Below are 13,509 nucleotides of genomic sequence, written 5' to 3' on the forward strand. Positions count from 1 at the left end.
AACACACACACACACACAGACACACCGACACACACACAGTCACGCAAACCACCCCCGCCACCACCCCCCCCCCCGGCTGTACCTGCGTTAGATGCGGTGCCAGCTGCCTGTACTGCAAGCTGGCCGCGTGTATCATCCGCTGCTGCTGCTGCTGCTGCTTCATGAGATGAAAATGTTTCTGTTGCTCCAACGGATGGTGCTGCTGCTGCTGCTGCCTCTGCTGCTGCTGCTGCTGCTGCACGGCAAAGCCAACCGGCGCACCCGCCCCCACCGCCTTGACCCTCGATTGCAACATGGCAGCCGCAGCAGCAGCAGCAGCAGCAGCGGCACCAGCGGGACTTTGCGTGGGCTCCGGGTCGAAGTGTGAAAGTGGCTTCGTGTTATCGAACGTCAACTGGAGCTGCAGCTGCTGCTGCTGCTGCTGCAGCTGCTGCTGCTGCTGCTGCAGCAACTGCTGCTGCTGCTGTAGCAACTCGGGAACGTCCCTGTGCATCATAGACGCCATGTGACTCAGGTGCTGCTGCTGCTGCTGCTGTTGTTGCTGTTGTTGTTGCGCCGATCCGGCAAACATGTAATCGCTACCGGCACCGGCACCGGCCACCACCAGCGCCTTCGCAGGTCCGGCACCACCAGCGCCGCCAACGCCACCGCCACCCATCACCGCACCGCCATTGGTACCGCCACCTTGGAGTGCCGCCACCATGTTGCCCTGCAGCATGGCGGCGTGGGAGGGCGCAAAGCCCTGCTGCTGCTGCTGCTGCGTCATGGGTGGCCAGTTCATCACCTGCTGCTGCTGCTGTTGCAGTTTGGCGCGCTGCTGGCTAGCGGCGATCTGCTGCAGCTGCTGGGCCGGCGATGGTTCGATCTGTCCGTGGAATGACCGGCAAGTCAGCTGCTGCTGCTGCTGCTGCTGCGGTGAGGGCACGTGCTGCTGCTGATGCTGCTGATGCTGCTGCTGCTGCTGTTGCCCGGAGGAGGAGAGCGGCCTCATTGGAGAGTTCGCCACCAAGTTGCCATAGCCCGGCGACATGACCTGCCTCAGCCCGGGGCTGGGAGCGCCGGCGAGCGGGGAGCACTTGGCGGCGGTGCCGTTGGCACCGGCTGCTGCAGCCGCAGCGGCCGCGGCAGCAGCGGCGGCCGCTGCGGCTGCTGCTGCTGCGGCCGCCACCGCCTGCTTGTTCAACTGCTGCTGCTGCTGATGCTGCTGCTGCTGATGCTGCTGCTGATGCTGCTGCTGATGCTGCTGCTGATGATGATGGATGGCGCCTGCATCGTCCGTCGAACAAACCGCAGACGGTGGCGCGGCCGTGCCGATGCCGCCGCCGCCGCAGCCGCCGATATTCTTACCGATGCCGCCACCACCGTGACTATTGTTGCCGCCGCTGCTGCTGCTGCTTTGGCTGCGATTGCCGCTGCTGCTGCTGTTCGTGGCGCCGGTGTTGCCGCTGCTGTTGCTGCCGCTGTTGCCCGCTCCGCCGGCGCCCGCCCCGCCCAGCATGCTGTCGAAGTCGATGCCGTTCATGTCTTCGTCGCCCAGACCCCGCGTCAGCTCGTCCAGGATGTCCTGCAGCTCCGTGTCGAAGAAGTCGGGGCCCTGCATCATCTCGTCGGCGCTGTCCACCAGCTCGTCCGCCGGCTCCTGCTTGAGCACGAACGGGGGAGCGCCGACACCACCGGCCGAGTCTCCTGCTGGCGGTGGTGGCGGTGGTGCCGGTGGTGGTTGTGGCGCGCTGGAGCCGTTCTGCCCGTTCTTCAGAGCGCCCGGGTCGAGACGGGGCGACGATGACATTGGCTGCGCCGCCCCGTGGTTGTGATGCTGCTGCTGCTGCTGTAGCAGATGGTGCTGATGGTGCTGCTGCTGGTGGTGTTGATGTTGATGCTGTTGTTGTTGTTGTTGTTGCTGCTGCTGGTGACCGTGGTGGTGGTGACCGTGGTGGTGGTGGTGCGGGTGGTGATCGTGGTGGTGGTGGTGGCCGTGGTGGTGGTGGCCGTGGTGGTGGTGGTGGTGGTGCTGCTGCGGGTGAGTGCCCAGCTCCGATTTGATGTCGGGGTTGTTGTTGTTGACGGCGGCGGTGGGACCGGAGCGGGCGCCCAAGTCGGGAGGGTCTCCTCGCCGCGCCAGCTTGGCCACGGGGCCCGCGACGTACGGCGACGACGACGATGACGAGGAGGGGGGGGCAGACGATGATGAGGGGGGGGCCGACGATGAGGGGTCGGGGGGGCCGGGTCCCAGGGCGCCGTTGGGCCGGTCCGGGGGCGCCGACGAGGGCGGAGGAGGAGGAGGCGCCGGGGAGGGGCTCTCGTCCAGACGGCGCTTCAGCTGACCCTGCAGCTGCACCCGCACGGGGGAGAGGGACACGGGGAGAGGGGCACGGGGAGACGGGGAGAGGGGCACGGGGAGAGGGACACGGGGAGAGGGACACGGGGAGAGGGGCACGGGGAGAAGGGGAGAGGGACACGGGGAGACGGGGAGACGGGGAGAGGGGCACGGGGAGATGGACACGGGGAGATGGACACGGGGAGAGGGACACGGGGAGATGGACACGGGGAGATGGACACGGGGAGAGGGACACGGGGAGAAAGGGAGATGGGACACGGGGAGATGGACACGGGGAGAAGGGGAGATGGGACACGGGGAGAGGGACACGGGGAGAGGGACACGGGGAGAGGGACACGGGGAGAGGGACACGGGGAGAGGGACACGGGGAGAGGGACACGGGGAGAGGGACACGGGGAGAGGGACACGGGGAGACGGACACGGGGAGAGGGACACGGGGAGACGGACACGGGGAGACGGACACGGGGAAAGGGACACGGGGAGATGGGGAGAGGGAGATGGGCACGGGGAGAGGGACACGGAGAGGTGGACACGGGGAGACGGACACGGGGAGTGAGACACGGGGAGAGGGATACGGGGAGAGGGACACGGGGAGAAGGGGAGGGGGGACACGGGGAGAGGGACACGGGGAGAGGGATACGGGGAGAGGGACAAGGGGAGACGGACACGGGGAGAGGGACACGGGGAGAAGGGGAGATGGACACGGGGAGATGGACACGGGGAGAGGGACACGGAGAGAGGGACACGGGGAGATGGACACGGGGAGAGGGACACGGGGAGACGGACACGGGAAGAGAGACACGGGTAAATGGACACGGGGAGACGGACACGGGGAGAGAGACACGGGGAGAGAGACACGGGGAGACGGACACGGGGAGAGGGACACGGGGAGAGGGACACGGGGAGAGGGACACGGGGAGACGGACACGGGGAGAGAGACACGGGGAGAGAGACACGGGGAGAGGGACACGGGGAGAGGGACACGGGGAGATGGACACGGGGAGACGGACACGGAGAGACGGACACGAGGAGACGGACACGGGGAGACGGACACGGGGAGGAGGGGGGAGACATGGGAAGGAAAAGGAATGACCTCTTGTCTCTTACACACTTCGATAGTGCTATTTGACTCATCAACTCGCCACACACAGACCCATAGACTCACCGCACAGAGACCCACAGACTCACCACACAGAGACCCATAGACTCACCATAGAGACCGTAGACTCACACAGAGACCCACAGACTCATCACACAGAGACCTCACAAAGACCCACAGACTCAGAGAACCAAAGACTCACCTCACAGAGACCCATAGCCTCACAGAGACCCATAGATTCACAGCACAGACGCCCATAGACTCACAGAGACCCATAGATTCATAGCACAGACACCCATAGACTCAGAGACCCATAGACTCACAGAGACCCATAGACTCACCTCACAGAGACCCATAGACTCACAGAGACCCATAGACTCACCTCACAGAGACCCATAGACTCGAAGAGACCCGCCTTGACACAATGGACTTGGTCCCGCAGAACCGAGTAGGCCTCACACCCCCTCTACGAGCTACCCCCCCCGCCCCCCCGGCTTGCCTGAACGCCCTGCCTTGACACAATGGACTTGGTCCCGCAGACACTGCTAGGCCTCACACCCCCTCTACGAGCTACCCCCCCCGCCCCCCCGGCTTGCCTGAACGCCCCGCCTTGTCACAATGGACTTGGTCCCGCAGAACAGAGTAGGCCGCACACCCCCTCTACGAGCTACCCCCCGCCCCCCCGGCTTGCCTGAACGCCCCGCCTTGACACAATGGACTTGGTCCCGCAGACACTGCAAGGCCTCACACCCCCTCTACGAGCTACCCCCCCCGCCCCCCCAGGCTTGCCTGAACGCCCCGCCTTGACACAATGGACTTGGTCCCGCAGACACTGCTAGGCCTCACACCCCCTCTACGGGCCCCCGCGTCTTTCCTAGCGGCCGCACCCCGCCGCCCCCACCGCATCCCAGGCGCGTCTCACAAAAAACCCCGCGGCGCTGCTGCCGCTGCTGCTGCCGCTGCTGCAAACTGGCGACAAACGCGTTACCGACTGCAATCTTGTAAATAAAGTTGGCAAAAATCGAGGCACGTTCCCCCTCACACCGTTCGTGTAAGAATCGGCGGCGTGGTTACTTCGCCTGACGCACACAGAGAGCCGTGAGGCCTTCACGCAGACGCCGCGGTCTTCGTGACAAAGGGAGGCGCCGATTGAGAAAGGGGAGACGTAGGCCTCGCGCTCACGCTCAGAGACTCACTCAGACTCACAGAGACTCACTCAGACTCACAGAGACTCACACAGAGACTCACTCAGACTCACAGAGACTCACTCAGACTCACAGAGACTCACACAGAGACTCACTCACACATAGAGACTCACTCACTCATAGACTCACTCACACAGAGACTCACTCAGACTCACAGAGACTCACACAGACTCACAGAGACTCACTCACAGAGACTCACTCAGACTCACTCAGAGACTCACTCACAGAGACTCACTCAGACTCACTCAGAGACTCACTCACACAGAGACTCACTCAGACTCATAGAGACTCACTCAGACTCACAGAGACTCACTCACAGACTCACAGAGACTCACTCACAGAGACTCACTCAGACTCACTCACAGAGACTCACTCACAGACTCACAGAGACTCACTCACAGAGACTCACTCAGACTCACAGAGACTCACTCACAGAGACTCACAGAGACTCACTCAGACTCACAGAGACTCACACAGAGACTCACTCACACAGAGCCTCACTCACTCATAGACTCACTCACACAGAGACTCACTCAGACTCACAGAGACTCACTCACAGAGACTCACAGAGACTCACTCAGACTCACAGAGACTCACACAGAGACTCACTCACACAGAGACTCACTCACTCATAGACTCACTCACACAGAGACTCACTCAGACTCATAGAGACTCACTCAGACTCACAGAGACTCACTCACAGACTCACAGAGACTCACTCACAGAGACTCACAGAGACTCACACAGAGACTCACTCACATAGAGACTCACTCACTCATAGACTCACTCACACAGAGACTCACTCAGACTCACAGAGACTCACTCACAGAGACTCACAGAGACTCACACAGAGACTCACTCACATAGAGACTCACTCACTCATAGACTCACTCACACAGAGACTCACTCAGACTCACAGAGACTCACTCAGACTCACAGAGACTCACTCACAGAGACTCACAGAGACTCACTCAGACTCACAGAGACTCACTCACACAGAGACTCACTCACACAGAGACTCACTCACACAGAGACTCACACACAGATACACTTACACAGAGACTCACTCAGACTCACAGAGACTCACTCACATAGAGACTCACTCACAGACACACAGAGACTCACTCAGACTCACAGAGACTCACTCAGAGACTCACACAGAGACTCACTCAAAGACTCACACAGAGACTTACACACACACAGAGACTCACTCACAGACACAGAGACTCACACAGACTCACGTAGACTCACTCACACAGAGACTCACTCACACAGAGACTCACTCACACAGAGACTCACTCAGACTCACAGAGACTCACTCACATAGAGACTCACTCACAGACACACAGAGACTCACTCAGACTCACAGAGACTCACTCAGAGACTCACTCAGAGACTCACATAGAGACTCACATAGAGACTCACTCAAAGACTCACACAGAGACTTACACACACACAGAGACTCACTCACAGACACACAAAGACTCGCTCAGACTCACAGAGACTCACTCAGAGACTCACTCAGAGACTCACACAGAGACTCACTCAAAGACTCACACAGAGACTTACACACACACACAGAGACTCACTCACAGACACAGAGACTCACACAGACTCACGTAGACTCACTCACACAGAGACTCACTCACACAGAGACTCACTCAGACTCACAGAGACTCACAGAGACTCACTCACATAGAGACTCACTCACAGACACACAGAGACTCACTCAGACTCACAGAGACTCACTCAGAGACTCACTCAGAGACTCACACAGAGACTCACTCAAAGACTCACACAGAGACTCACACAGAGACTCACTCACAGACACAGATACTCACACTGACTCACGTAGACTCACTCACACAGAGACTCACTCACACAGAGACTCACTCAGACTCACAGAGACTCACTCACACAGAGACTCACTCAGACTCACGTAGACTCACTCACACAGAGACTCACACACAGACACACAGAGACTCACTCACATAGAGACTCACACAGAGACTCACTCACAGACACACAGACTCACATAGACTCACTCACAGACACAGATACTCACACAGACTCACATAGAGACTCACACAGAGACACACATAGACTCACTCACACAGAGACTCACTCACACAGAGACTCGCTCACATAGAGACTCACTCAGACTCACGTAGACTCACTCACACAGAGACTCACACACAGACACACAGAGACTCACTCACATAGAGACTCACACAGAGACTCACTCACAGACACACAGACTCACATAGACTCACTCACAGACACAGATACTCACACAGACTCACATAGAGACTCACACAGAGACACACATAGACTCACTCACACAGAGACTCACTCACACAGAGACTCGCTCACATAGAGACTCACTCACATAGAGACTCACATTGACTTACTCACACAGAGACTCGCTCACATAGACTCACTCACACACAGACTCACTCACAGAGACTCACACAGAGACTCAGAGACTCACACAGACTCACAGAGACTCACTCACACAGAGACTCACTCACACAGAGACTCACTCACTCACAGAATAACTCACACAAACTCACTCACACAGAGACTCACTCACAGATTCACTCACTCACAGACTCACTCACATAGACTCACTCACACAGACTCACAGAGACTCACTCACAGACTCACACACAGAGACTCACACAGACTCACATTGACTCAGAGACACACACATAGACTCATTCACACAGAGACTCACACAGACTCACTCAGACTCACTCACACAAAGACTCACTCACACAGACTCACACAGAGACTCGCACACAGACTCACACACACTCACATAGAGACTCACACACATACACAGAGACTCACACACAGACACAGAGACTCACACACAGACTCACTCATACAAAGACCCTCACACAGACTCACACGGAGATCTACAGACTCACACAGAGAACCACAGATTCACACAGACTCATACACAGACTCACACAGAGACTCACACTCACACAAAGACTCGCAAACTCACACAGAGACTCACACAGAGAACCACAGACTCACACAGAGAACCAGACTCGCATACAGAACCACAGACTCGCACAGAGAACCTCAGACTCACACAGAGACCAACAGACTCACACAGAGACCCATAGACTCGCACACAGAGACCCACAGAGAACCATAGACTCACACAGAGACCCATAGACTCGCACACAGAGACCCACAGACTCACACAGAGACCCATAGACTCACACAGAGACACAGACTCACACAGAGACCCATAGACTCGCACACAGAGACCCACAGAGAACCATAGACTCACACAGAGACCCATAAACTCGCACACAGAGACCCACAGACTCACACAGAGACCCATAGACTCACACAGAGACCCATAGACTCACACAGAGACACAGACTCACACAGAGACCCATAGACTCGCACACAGAGACCCACAGAGAACCATAGACTCACAGAGAACCACAGACTCACACAGAGACCCATAGACTCGCACACAGAGACCCACAGAGAACCATAGACTCACAGAGAACCACAGACTCACACAGAGACCCATAGACTCGCACACAGAGACCCACAGACTCACACAGAGACCCACAGACTCACACAGAGACCCATAGACTCACACAGAGACCCATAGACTCACACAGAGACACAGACTCACACAGAGACCCATAGACTCGCACACAGAGACCCACAGAGAACCATAGACTCACAGAGAACCACAGACTCACACAGAGACCCATAGACTCGCACACAGAGACCCACAGACTCACACAGAGAACCATAGACTCACACACGTGTCTCTATGGGTCTACGTGTGTTTCTACGTATCTCAGCAGGTCTCGATGTCTTTACGAGTCTTTTTTTCTGCTATAAATGCCCACGACGATGATGATAATGATATCAGGGACACTTTGTGGACGTCCGGTGTTTGGGAGACAAAGCAATGGAATTAAGACTAGGGGCGAACGCATCTTGTCAATAGTGTAGTGTATAGTGTAGTGTAGTAGTGTATAGTGTAGTGTAGTAGTGTATAGTATAGTATAGTAGTGTATAGTGTAGTAGTGTATAGTGTAGTGTATAGTATAGTAGTGTATAGTGTAGTAGTGTATAGTGTAGTGTAGTAGTGTATAGTGTAGTGTAGTAGTGTATAGTATAGTAGTGTATAGTGTAGTAGTGTATAGTGTAGTGTATAGTGTAGTAGTGTATAGTGTAGTAGTGTAGTAGTGTGTAGTGTATAGTGTAGTGTAGTAGTGTATAGTGTAGTGTAGTAGTGTATAGTGTAGTATAGTAGTGTATAGTGTAGTGTAGTAGTGTATAGTGTAGTGTATAGTGTAGTAGTGTATAGTGTAGTAGTGTAGTAGTGTGTAGTGTATAGTGTAGTGTAGTAGTGTATAGTGTATAGTATAGTAGTGTATAGTGTAGTGTAGTAGTGTATAGTGTAGTGTAGTAGTGTATAGTGTAGTGTAGTAGTGTATAGTGTAGTAGTGTAGTGTATAGTGTAGTAGTGTAGTGTTGTAGTGTATAGTGTAGTAGTGTATAGTGTAGTGTAGTAGTGTATAGTGTAGTGTAGTAGTGTATAGTGTAGTAGTGTATAGTGTAGTGTAGTAGTGTATAGTGTAGTGTAGTAGTGTATAGTGTAGTGTATAGTGTAGTAGTGTATAGTGTAGTGTTGTAGTGTATAGTGTAGTAGTGTAGTGTTGTAGTGTATAGTGTAGTGTTGTGTATAGTGTAGTAGTGTATAGTGTAGTGTATAGTGTAGTGTATAGTGTAGTAGTGTATAGTGTAGTAGTGTGTAGTGTAGTAGTGTGTAGTGTATAGTGTAGTGTAGTAGTGTATAGTGTATAGCAGAGGTGGGACAAAGTCATTGTTATGCAAGTCCAAGTCGAGTCGCAAGTCATCAAATTCATGACTCGAGTCTGACTCGAGTCCAAGTCACATGACTCGAGTCCACACCTCTGGTGTATAGTATAGTAGTGTATAGTGTAGTGTAGTAGTGTATAGTGTAGTGTAGTAGTGTATAGTGTAGTGTAGTAGTGTGTAGTGTAGTAGTGTATAGTGTAGTGTAATAGTGTGTAGTGTGTTGTGTAGTAGTGTAGTAGTGAATAGTGTAGTAATGTATAGTAGTGTATAGTGTAGTGTAGTAGTGTATAGTGTAGTGTAGTAGTGTATAGTGTAGTGTAGTAGTGTATAGTGTAGTAGTGTGTAGTGTGTAGTGTAGTATAGTAGTGTATAATGTAGTGTTGTAGTGTATAGTGTAGTAGTGTATAGTGTAGTAGTGTATTAGTGTAGTGTAGTAGTGTATACTGTAGTGTAGTAGTGTATAGTAGTGTAGTAGTGTATAGTGTAGTAGTGTATAGTGTAGTAGTGTATAGTGTAGTGTAGTAGTGTATAGTGTAGTGTAGTAGTGTATAGTGTAGTGTAGTAGTGTATAGTGTAGTGTAGTAGTGTATAGTGTAGTGTATAGTGTAGTGTAATAGTGTAGTAGTGTGTAGTGTCTAGTGTATAGTGTAGTAGTGTCTAGTGTATAGTGTAGTTGTGTATAGTGTAGTGTAGTAGTGTATAGTGTAGTGTAGTAGTGTATAGTGTAGTGTATAGTGTAGTGTAATAGTGTAGTAGTGTGTAGTGTAGTAGTGTGTAGTGTAGTAGTGTGTAGTGTAGTAGTGTATAGTGTAGTAGTGTATAGTGTAGTGTAGTAGTGTATAGTGTAGTAGTGTGTAGTGTAGTAGTGTGTAGTGTAGTAATGTATAGTGTAGTAGTGTATAGTGTAGTGTAGTAGTGTATAGTGTAGTAGTGTATAGTGTAGTAGTGTATAGTGTAGTAGTGTATAGTGTAGTGTAGTAGTGTATAGTGTAGTAGTGTATTAGTGTATAGTGTAGTGTAGTAGTGTATAGTGTAGTGTAGTAGTGTATAGTGTAGTAGTGTATAGTGTAGTAGTGTATAGTGTAGTGTAGTAGTGTATAGTGTAGTAGTGTATAGTGTAGTAGTGTGTAGTGTAGTAGTGTGTAGTGTAGTAGTGTAGTAGTGTGTAGTGTAGTAGTGTATAGTGTAGTAGTGTATAGTGTAGTAGTGTATAGTGTAGTAGTGTATAGTGTAGTGTAGTAGTGTGTAGTGTAGTAGTGTATAGTGCAGTGTAGTAGTGTGTAGTGTAGTAGTGTGTAGTGTAGTAGTGTGTAGTGTAGTAGTGTAGTAGTGTGTAGTGTAGTAGTGTATAGTGTAGTAGTGTATAGTGTAGTAGTGTATAGTGTAGTGTAGTAGTGTGTAGTGTAGTAGTGTATAGTGCAGTGTAGTAGTGTGTAGTGTAGTAGTGTGTAGTGTAGTAGTGTGTAGTGTAGTAGTGTGTAGTGTAGTAGTGTATAGTGTAGTGTAGTAGTATATAGTGTAATGTATAATAGTGTATAGTAGTGTATAGTGTAGTATATAGTAGTGTAGTGTATAGTGTAGTGTATAGTGTAGTGTATAGTGTAGTATATAGTAGTGTAGTGTATAGTGTAGTGTAGTAGTGTAGTGTATAGTGTAGTGTATAGCGCGTCATCCATCCAACCCCACACACACCACCACCACCACCACAAACTCACCGCTATGAGGGTGCAGCTTCTCTGCTCGGCGTACGGCGTTGAGACGATGCCACCTCCACCACCTCCACCACCTCCACCTCCACCACCACCACATCCCTCAATGTCTGCACCACCACAGCCAACTTTGTTGTCTCTCGCAGTCTGAACAACAGCTGCTGCCTGCTGCCTCAATGCAAGTTGCTGCTGCTGTTGTGTAGAAGATCCCTGCTCAGATTTAACAACTTTAGCTCCTCCATGATGAGCCAATGCTGCTGCTGCTGCAGCTGTAGCAGCAGCAGCTGTAGCAGCAGCAGCAGATGATGAAGATGATGAAGACGACGATTTCTTAGCTCGAGTCTCCAGGTAGCGTTGATGGAGCATCTGAGACTCATGGCGCTCGTGTTGCAACCTCTGCAGCTGTGCTCCATCATAGCGCGACTCGCACGCAGAGTGATGCCGTCGACACAGTTCGATCCGCTGTCTGAGTCTCTCAACCACCGTCCTCTTGGCGGCCAAGCCGAGGCCGGGTGAAGGGCCTCCTCCTGCTACTGCTGCTGCAGCTGCTACTGCTGCAGCTGCTGCAGCTGCTGATCCAGGGGCTGGGATCGCCACGCCGGGCAGGAGGCTGGAGGGGCCTCCGAGCGGCGCGGTGAAGTCTCCCATCGCGTGCGGGTGGAGGTGATGGAGGTGGTCGTGGTGATGGAGGTGGTCGTGATGATGGAGGTGATGATGGAGGTGGTGGTCGTGGTGATGCGTCGTCTTAGTTGGGGGTCGAGGGGCTAGAGGGTAAGGGGGTGATGGTAGCGGTGATGGTGACAGCAGTGGTGATGATGGTGCTGGTGGTGGTGGTGATGGTAGTGCGTGGTGGTGGAGATGATGATGGTGATGATGGTGGTAGTGGGTGTTGGTGGAGATGATTGTGGTAGTGGCTGCTGGTGGTGGTGGAGATGGTGGTGGAGATGATGGTGATGATGGTGGTAGTGGGTGTTGGTGGAGATGATTGTGGTAGTGGCTGCTGGTGGTGGTGGAGATGGTGGTGGAGATGATGATGGTGATGATGGTGGTAGTGGGTGTTGGTGGAGATGATTGTGGTAGTGGCTGCTGGTGGTGGTGGAGATGGTGGTGGAGATGATGATGGTAGTGGGTGGTGGAGATGGTGGTGATGATGGTGATGATTGTGGTTGTGGGTGATGATGGTAGTGAGTGTTGGTGGAGATGGTGGTGGTAGTGGGTGTTGGTGGAGATGATGATTGTGGTAGTGGGTGTTGGAGATGATGGAGATGATGATGGAGATGATGGTGGTGGTAGTGTCTGTTGGAGATGATGATGGAGATGATGGAGATGATGGTGGTGGTAGTGTCTGTTGGAGATGATGATGGAGATGATGGAGATGATGGTGGTGGTAGTGTCTGTTGGAGATGATGATGGAGATGATGATGATGATGGTATTGCAAGCAGCACACCGTAGAAGCCTCCACCCGCTCCGTTGACCCGGTGTCAAACTTGGGTCCTCTCGGTCCCTGGGGTGGTACCAAGCCCCACTGTTGCTGAGACCCACCACCTCGTGTTTGGTGGAGGTAGTTGGCAAACTTCCTTCACACCGTACGTGGACGACTGTGTCAAATGCAGTCCCACCCCTTCCTCAACGCAGTCTATAAGACTTCTAGTTTATCAACGCAGTCTATAGACTACAATACTTCTAGTTTGTCAATACAGTCTATAGATTACAGTACTGATCGATTATCAGTGCAGTCTGTAAGGCTGCAGTACTTGTAGTTTGTCAATGCGGTCCACAAACTACGGTCCCATCAAGAGGAGTGGATTGTCCTGTGAATCTCCCCCCCCTCCTCCAAGTCGTTCCCTCTTCTTCCGAGGCAAGGATGAAGACCACCCTACCACCTCCTCCGACCACCACCACCACCACCACCAGTGATGATCTCCTGTCCTCCTTCCCCAGCCACGAGATCTTTCCAGACGGGATCACGAGACCTTTCCAGACGGGGCCACCAGATCTTTCCAGACGGGGCCACCAGATCTTTCCAGACGGGGCCACCAGATCTTTCCAGACGGGCAAAACGAGACCTTTCCAGACGGGGCCACCAGATCTTTCCAGACGAGACCACCAGATCTTTGCAGACAGGTAACACCAGATCTTTCCAGACGGGCCCACGAGATCTTTCCAGACGGGTAAAACGAGATCTTTCCAGACGGGAACACCAGATCTTTCCAGACGGACCCACGAAACCTATCCAGACGGGAACACGAGATCTTTCCAGACGGGCCCACGAGATCTTTCCAGACGGG

The 13,509-nt window shown here is 53.0% G+C and overlaps 1 protein-coding gene across 1 annotated transcript in view; it reads right to left on the reverse strand.

Moving 5' to 3' along the window:
* The window catches only part of LOC144953242 (uncharacterized), a 17,357-nt gene extending 4,510 nt beyond the window's left edge, over window positions 1–12,847 (reverse strand). The window contains exons 1-3 of the mRNA XM_078883807.1: window positions 12,638–12,847; window positions 11,227–12,573; window positions 83–2,332 (exon numbers count right to left, since the gene is read on the reverse strand). Of these exons, the coding sequence (XP_078739933.1) occupies window positions 83–2,332; window positions 11,227–11,868 (2,892 nt within the window). The 5' untranslated portion in view covers window positions 11,869–12,573; window positions 12,638–12,847. The remainder of the gene's footprint in view (window positions 1–82; window positions 2,333–11,226; window positions 12,574–12,637) is intronic.
* Window positions 12,848–13,509: the final 662 nt, after the last annotated feature.

This window comes from Lampetra fluviatilis, chromosome 73 (genome assembly GCF_964198595.1).
Source record: "Lampetra fluviatilis chromosome 73, kcLamFluv1.1, whole genome shotgun sequence".
In the NCBI taxonomy this organism is placed as follows: Eukaryota; Metazoa; Chordata; class Hyperoartia; order Petromyzontiformes; family Petromyzontidae; genus Lampetra; species Lampetra fluviatilis.